This window comes from Accipiter gentilis, chromosome 26 (genome assembly GCF_929443795.1).
Source record: "Accipiter gentilis chromosome 26, bAccGen1.1, whole genome shotgun sequence".
NCBI classification, from domain to species: Eukaryota; Metazoa; Chordata; class Aves; order Accipitriformes; family Accipitridae; genus Astur; species Astur gentilis.
Window position 1 is genome coordinate 19,620,254 of NC_064905.1, and position 8,142 is coordinate 19,628,395.

Genomic DNA, 8,142 nt, shown 5'->3' on the forward strand with positions numbered 1-8,142 from the left:
GCCGCAACTGCCCGGGCAAAGGCTTCAGCCCCGCTGCCCGGTCCCGGCGGGATTCCCGGTGAAAAACGTCCTCCGCCGCACCACGACCCTCTTCCCCAGCCAGGACAAACCGCCAAGGAAGGGGGTAACAAATATACTTTTAATAGAAAACGGTCAGTTTGGCAATAAACGTTAAAGAGAGTTATGTACACGAACAGGGAGAAGTTAGAAATGGAATAAAAGGGGTTCATTTCTTGACCCGAGGTGAACGAGCACAAGCCCCTCCTGGTGCTGTGCCCGCTCACCCAAGGGTGGGGAGGCCTCCTCCAGCCCACCCCAAACTCACCGGACAAAAAAACCCAAGCGTTTACGGGCTGAAAAGTTCCACGTTAGGTCTCGCAGCAAGATTTCTTTCACCGCCTGAGAAGAAAACACGCTTCGTCTTTCCGCGCACGTAAGGATGGTGCAAAGGCTTGAGTTGAACGTACATACAGCAGGTGGGTCAGCCCTTTTCTTAGTATTTAGCTGATCAGGATTAAAATTTTTATGCTGAAGATTAAAAATTCATTGCTTTTTGCAGGTGTTAATACACAGTATTTTTGCAATTTATTCTTATTACGTTTAGGCATATAAATAGAGTCAGAACAAGCGTAACTTTTGAGCAACCTCATTATTTACATATCTCAACCTTAAATGATAGCTATTTCAATGTGCTGAAACTCCTGTCTAATATGAACAGATTTAAAGCTTCTGAATAAATATTTGTGCTAATAGACCTAAGTCAGAATCTTTTGCAGCCCAGCCCTGGACACCTTTAACATAATACTCACTGTAAAATAATCAGTAAAAAAACCCTGAAAATGGTCAAATCAAAACATAAGCTTCTCATTTTCATGCCACGTATATCTAAACAAACATATATCTAATTCAGTAGTCAGAAATGCAGCACTAACGATAGCAGGAAGCTTTAATAGAAAAGAGTAATCAGAAAGCAGGGCCATTTACTTTTAAACAGGCATAATCAAACACTGCTGCTCCCTAAAAAAATTTCTGCAGACAAATACCAAAATAAGTAAGTGTTTCCCTATGCTAAAAAAGGTATTGGCCTAGATTACCTGAAAGTCCAGATTCTAAACAGAAAACTACAAGTTGAAAATATTACTAAATTTAGCTTAAATAGAAATTTTTACAGATTATCAGCGTTTAAGCTGACTATTTGGAATGACACTTCCTTCCTCTCACTGTGCAAAATTCATATGAGATTGAAAACTAAAGCATTCGCTAGCTTGCTACTTTCTCCAGTAACAGGATTCATCTGTATTTGTCTTTTCACCTATGTGGTTGGATGCCCACAGAAAAAAATACAAAATGCTATTCTCCCTTCATACATAGATCTTCGTGTGGGAGTCAACTCAAAGCACTGTTTTTTATTTCACTGTCACTTGTGGTATACAGGATTTTAACAGGAATGGCTACTGTGGTTTCACTGGGGCAATTTCACAAACACACCAAAAAAGTTAACGTAAACAGCTCTGCTGAATCAAAGACTGTATACGGTTGGGTTGTAGTATTACACAGCAGGAGCAGAACTCTTCTGCAGTTAAGATCCTGTTTACATGCAATGTCTGGTAATAAAACAGATACAAATGGCAGAAATTAATGTCTTATTAGAAGTTGTCTTATGCAATCCTGCAAGGAGCTAGAAAAAAAAAATAGTTGCCTTTTAAGTTTTACATATACTAGAGCAAACATTTCATACTGTAGGTTGGTTACCAATATATACAACTTTCCCCTCATGAGATGAACTGTTAAATAATGAAAAAGCATCAGAATGAAAGCACATGTATGAGCTACACTAGGATTAGGCTGCTGGAAACTCACAAACAGGTGAGACGAACAATTTTGTTTCTTCCTATTTTTTGATTAATAACATTTGTAAGCAACAGGGTTTTTTTTTGTTGTTGGTTTTGCTTAGCTGTTTTGCACTATAATCATCAAATGAAATTAATCGCAATCACAACAAATAATGTATAGCAAGGCAAGGATTAGGACAACAAAGTGGCATGTTTCACCAACATTCTCCAGAAGCAGCTACTTGGTTCAACATTCTGAGTTTGAACAACAGAATACAGGGATTTCTTTTATTTAGAGCTTTCTTAAAAAAATGGGAACATCACAAAATGAGCAGGTCTTGTTAGCTATAGTCATACTGGATATATATATATGGTTCTGCTGAAAGGAATTCTCTTTGTTCTCACTGGAAAGAACAAAGGCAGCTTTGTAAATATTTATGAAGGAGGCTGAGAAGGGCATCATCTAACTAAACCAAATAAATCATCCACTGACACTTGCATCCTATTCTTCACATTTGTAACAGGCAGACACAGTATTTAAATAAACTGAACCAATACAACTGGCAGTCTGGGACCTTGCTCTTCCTTTCCCAAAATGACTGGATTTAAGGCTCCTTTCAAGCATTCCAACAGGTAAGAATTTCAATGAAGGTTTAAACCTGTCTGCACAGTCAGACATTAAAGGAATACAGTCCAGAAAGCTTTAGTGTAACTACCACGTTGAATTCTACAGCCATCATGGTACTTCAGAACCAAAAACCAGAATAAGTTCATGGCAAAAGATAAAAGTAAAGAAATAGACACAAAGGTCTGTGAAAACATCTCCCATTTTGCTGTAGGTGTCCATGGAGCGACTAATCACTTCTGCAGGGATTCCAGACAGTAAAAGAGCAGCCGTTAATACTGTCGTTTTCACCTTCTTCTCACACTAAACGAAAAAAAACAAACACAAAAAACCACACACAAACAGCATTACATTAGTTCTTCTGTTATAGTGCAATTCTGCTTTACATTTCACAAATGTTGTGACGGTTTCACACACAGCCAGGCACATTTCAAATTTATCGGTAAGATTAGCAGCTTTGGATTGATTCTCTCCAGACACCCTCCAGGATTCACAACACTTATCCTAACTACAGATTCATGTTGTGATGGATCCAATGGAGCTGAGTGAGAAGCTAGTTAACAGCAGGTAAAATTCATCACAGGTATTATGCCTACTTCATGCTGGCACTACAAGCAGGCTGTAAAGTGGGGCTGTGCAGCAGCTTCTGCATGAGCAGGAAGAGTCCCAGACAAGGGCAGCCTGGGTGTAAGAAGCCAAGCCAGGCATCTCCACTGGCAGAACAGGATTAATCTCTTCACACTACTTGGCAAAAAATAGTTACTTTTCTAACATATAAAAATGATTTAGAACTGAAAACCAACTGTTTCTTTCTATTTTAGCATGACTCCCTTTGGCAATTTTATCCTCTCAACTCAGAAATGCCCAAAAGCCCTTTTGAAAGCTGTGCTCCTGTCCTTAAGATAATGAATCCTGAGGATGCAAAGTCTGACAGGCAGGAAAAGATGATAGTGGCTGAAAGTTTTGGCAATTTGATACTTGCTGAACATCTTAATTTAATCCAATCTAAATTAAGCTTTCAAGAATCTTCCTAGGTTTCATGAGAGAAAAATGAAGGATAACAAGCTGATTGACCTCACCTGGGTGTAAGTGCAGTAAAAGCAAGCTGTGGAAAGGCACCACCTCTTTAAATTCTGAAACTGAAGAGCTGATTTTAAAGACAGCAGAAACAAGATCAAAAAGATCTAGCAGATGAGCTAGTGCAAGTCTAAGGCTAATTCTACTGTTCTGTGTTGTGACACGTCAGCTTAGAGTGACTACTATGAAGTTTAGTTTTCAATGATATACTTAACTACAAAAGAACTGCTGATTTATTCCGATTTGCTACAGGTAATCTATTATTCCTTTAAAATGCAAATTTTCCCTTTCAACTATGGCTTGAGCATCATTCAATCCTGCTTTGCACTGTAGACCTGACAAAATCATCAACCAAATACTTCAGCACAACTAACTGGTGTAAATATATAAAGCAAGTATATAGCAAATCTTGCTAATAAGCAAGTTTCACACACGAATAAATTTCAAGCTGCTATTCAAACAGATACTAGCAATGGAATCTAGAGCCCTTAAAACCCAAGGACTGTCTCATTTTTTAACGAACACCCTCCCAAATTTCATCCAGGTATCGCATGCAAAGAGCTGCTGACAGAGCAAACAGTAACCACAGAACAGTGTGGTCTAGGAGAAAAGCAAAGATTTCCTGAAGACATGAAAGAACTACCTGGCTTTCCTGGTCCGATGCTTTCAATTAGGCTACAGCTAAACAAGCTGCTAGTCCATGTTTTCACAGCAACTTTTAAAAAAGATTTGGACTAAATCTGGGAAGATTAAAAACTAGTATAAACTATCAGCATTTAGAAACTCTCAATTCTACAGTTTAAAACAAGGGAAGAATACTTCACATGCATTGGTCCTAAAACAATACAATCTAAGCACAAGTTTAAATTTAAAACATTTCAAATTAATGAAAAAAATATTTTACCTTTGGAAAGTACTTGGACAGTCCCATGTAAGCAAGTTGCAGAGTAAGAAACGGTGCAAATATTGACTGAAGGAACAGAAAAGAATATACAAAAATTAACTTGGTCAGAAGTAATAGCTAATAAAACACAGTAATTTAATGCTTCCCAAGTCATAAAAGAAAGTTACATAGGTAAAAAAATGATTTTTGGACAATAGCAACACTATTCTTGAATACTACAAACCTAAGTAGACAAGTTACATGTCAAAAATGAGGTTCTGCTTTATTTTCTTTGAGCCTAAAAACCTGAAAACCTGAAGCATACAGCAGCATGTAAAAATGAGCCCAGTGATCCAGGAGGTGGCAGGCTGTACCAGCCACACACCTCTGTATGATGTACTGGCAGACACCAGGAATATTGAGGAACTACTTTTCTCAGAAGACTGATAAATGAGTAGGATCTGCTTCTCTTGGACAACTGTTATTGTTCTTACTCTATTATTCTTTTGTAGACTCCAAACTAGAAGAGCAGTTGACTCATGCTCACAAAGATGGAAATAAACTTGCAGGGGACTGAAGCTGCAACAACTATTCTAGTGCTTCTGCTCCTCAAACACTACAGGCCAAACGCGTGCTACTCTCAGCTGTTAACACAGTGGCTGTGTTAGGTAACACAGATTCATCTTAAAGAATTTAGAGATTTTTTTAAGGTTTTATACAGTTGTTGGAAACGTAGCGTGCCTGAAGTTCCAAACTCAGTCGTTACTGATGGACTTCAGCCCTAGATAAAGGATATTTCCTAGTAAGTTTGCAGTAAACTAGCAAAACAGAATAGGATTGTTTGTTTCCCTGAACTCACCAAGTACTTGCACACAAAAGCCCTGACTGCGATGGCAAGCAGAGCACATCCCACCAATCTAAAAATGCGGAAAGAGTCAAACTCCTCCACTGCATTCCCATTCTCTTGGCTTGGCTTCTCATTCATCAGCTGGTTCCTCAGCTTCAGAGCTTCATCAAATCTGGATAAGTACTGGTCTAATCCATGTCTAGGTGGCCGTGGTGCAGCTTCAGATGGCAGTTCCCCTCTATTACGGTGACGGAGCTCACTTGTACCCTCATTGACAAGCTCTGGAGTTTTACTGTACAAGTCCTTATCCCCTTTGAGGTCTACCATGCTGCCTGCATGGTCAGCTGTGCCTGCCATACTACAGACAGAATCACCAAGCACAATTCGCTTGGAAACTGAAGGAATGGGAAGGGAGTTTGATTTATCTTGTTCGTGCTGAAGCTTTGATTCTGTGTGACTTTCGTCATCTAAAGAAGAGAAACAAAAATACAGAGTTATGCGCACCAGGTAAATGGAACACCATTTGAGCCATACTGGATTGGGGTCCTGGGTTGATGCCTCCACTTCCAAAGTGAAAAGACAGATTTATGATTAATAAATGTGCTAATTATTAATCACAAAGCCATTTGACATACCTGAATACAAGCAATCCCATTTTAAAAAGAAACGGGTTCAGCTCATACACAACCTACTTGTGTACCAAAGGAAACATTTACACTCAGACTTTGGTTACACAACAAATGATAACAAAAAGGGAAGAGCACAGCATGGCCCAGACTGAAAACACTCATCAGCTTCACCAAAATTACATTTTTACACAGCTGGACTCAGCACACTCCTGGATCTCCTCCATCAGCCTACAAAGAACCCTACGTGTACCTGCTTTTCATTGCAGGGCACTCTTCAGAAACGGCGCAGACATGAGACAGAAAGCTGTGCAACACTGGTTAGAAGTTGAAGCTGTCAGTCAGCAATAGAGAAATTAAAACATCAGACTTCCTTAAGCAACAACGTTGCATGCCCAAGAGGAAAGTTGTTCCAAATACGTGAAGTAACATTAGAAAAAGGACTAATATTTACAGAAAGTGCATCACATGGAAGGAGCATTAAAGACTGACAAATGAGCAGGCAATAGAAGGAGTGTACTTTGTCTTGTTCTTCTCTATTGTCAGAGGCAAAGCAGTGTCAACCTGCTCTATGTTAAACCTGAACACCCCATCTTAGAGCGAAAGAGATGATCCTAGAGAACAAAAACCAAACCGAGAGGTGTGCAGAACAGGTCTGGTCCTACCAGAGAGGAAGAACCAATGCTTAAAGAGTATTTTTCAGCATTAAAGCATATTGATTCATGGCTTATGGGCACCCTTGTAAACTGAAATCAGAGAGCTCTTTCCTGACAAGACAGTCAGCCTCCTCGAAGTATGTACAGAAATATAAATGACCTACCTATGAATCTGCAAGAAAATTTTGCATGTCAACCACAAGCACCCAATGACTGGTTGTTATCCAAATGCAAGAAAACTTCGATATGAAAACACAGCTATGAAAGTAGTTACTGTATGAAAACGTAGGGGAGGTTCATCGTTTCTTCAACCAAGAAAAACTACGTGAAGGGAAACGACAAGCTTGTCTGCTCGCTATGGATGAACAGTAACAGCCCCAAGACCCGATCTCGGCACATTTCTGGTGACACACGTATTCTATCCGCGGGTCTCTCGAGGACCAGAGAAGGTCGTGCTTGACTTAAAGCATCGCTGAAACGAAAGATCGCACCGAGAGGCCAAACAGCAGCCGCTGGGAGCCAGCCACTGTCCCGTGAGAAGACTGCGGGGGGGAGCGGTTACGGCAGAAGGAGGCCGCAGCCGGACCTCACCGCCAGCCCCGCGGCCGGGACCCCTCACACCGCCGCCGCCGCAGCCCCGCCGCCACCCGGCTCACCCTTGCCCGCCGCGGGCCGGTGGAAACCCATGATGCGGTTGATCCGCTCCTCCGAGTTCATCAGCAGCTTCCTCCGCCGCAGCTCGGCTCGGCGCTGGGAGGCCGAGAGGCCGGCGGGGGCCCCCGGGGGCGCGGGCACCGCTCCCGCCCCGCCGCCGTCCTCCATCCCCGGCAGAAGAGGCCGCGGCGTTACCTCAGCGCCGCACAATGGGGCCGCCCCACCTCAGCGCGCAGGCGCCAGTGCCGCCCGCCTCCAGCCGCTGAAGCAAGCGCCGCCATCTCGCGTAAGGGCAGGAGAACGGGGAACCGCGCGGGGAGAGCCCTCGGCGCGGCGCGCTCACTGACCGGACGGCGCCCGCACTGAAGATGGCCGCTCCGGCCTCGGAAGTGACATCACGGCGCGAGAGGCGATGGCGTCAGTGCAGCGAGGAGGCGGGAAGGGAGCGATGGCCGCGGGGCGGCGCCGGCCCAGCGGGGCTGAGGTGGCGGCGGGGCGGGGGGACGCCGCGCTGAGGGAAACCTGCAGCCGGGGTGAGGCGTTTTGCATGCCTATAGGAAAAGCAAACCAGCGGTGACGTGACTTAATGCTCTGAGAGCCGGCGCTGGCCAGCACCTTCCTTGGTTTGCTTAAAATTCTGGTTTTGGTAAACCTGGCAAAGCCAGGAGGAAAATCTGCTTAACGATGCAATATAAAAACTGGTATAGGCTGGTAGCATTTTCCTTATCATACAGAGAGATATTTCTACAGAGTTTCTGTGTAGAAACTTAAAGCATTAGAATAAGCAAACGTTCACGTTCTAACCAAAGTAGTATTTACCTAACACTCTGTAACTAGAAAAACAGTTAAAACTGTGACCGTACAAAAGCAGCAGAACATCAGAGGCGTTCACAAGGCTAAGTTCACAGAGATGTTTAATTTCCAGCACGCAACGTTTAAACT

The 8,142-nt window shown here is 42.7% G+C and overlaps 1 protein-coding gene across 1 annotated transcript; it reads right to left on the reverse strand.

The window, feature by feature from the left end:
• Positions 1-1,391: 1,391 nt before the first annotated feature.
• Positions 1,392-7,412, reverse strand: CAMLG (calcium modulating ligand). Its single transcript, XM_049829895.1, has 4 exons — positions 7,203-7,412; positions 5,277-5,731; positions 4,439-4,504; positions 1,392-2,760 (listed from the first exon to the last, which is right to left on the reverse strand). Exons 1-4 carry the CDS (start codon positions 7,366-7,368, stop codon positions 2,569-2,571), a joined length of 879 nt encoding a protein of 292 aa, XP_049685852.1. The 5' UTR covers positions 7,369-7,412; the 3' UTR covers positions 1,392-2,568.
• Between the last annotated feature and the right edge of the window lie 730 nt (positions 7,413-8,142).

Excerpts from the sequence above, each read along its gene's own strand:
- CAMLG (XM_049829895.1), bottom strand. The coding sequence starts at position 7,368 with ATGGAGGACGGCGGCGGGGCGGGAGCGGTGCCCGCGCCCCCGGGGGCC. Across the intron at positions 5,732-7,202 it reads CCGGCCCGCGGCGGGCAAGG|ATGACGAAAGTCACACAGAA; the intron begins GTGAGCCGGGTG and ends TCTCTTCTTTAG. Across the intron at positions 4,505-5,276 it reads CTTTTGTGTGCAAGTACTTG|TCAATATTTGCACCGTTTCT; the intron begins GTGAGTTCAGGG and ends CTGTTCCTTCAG.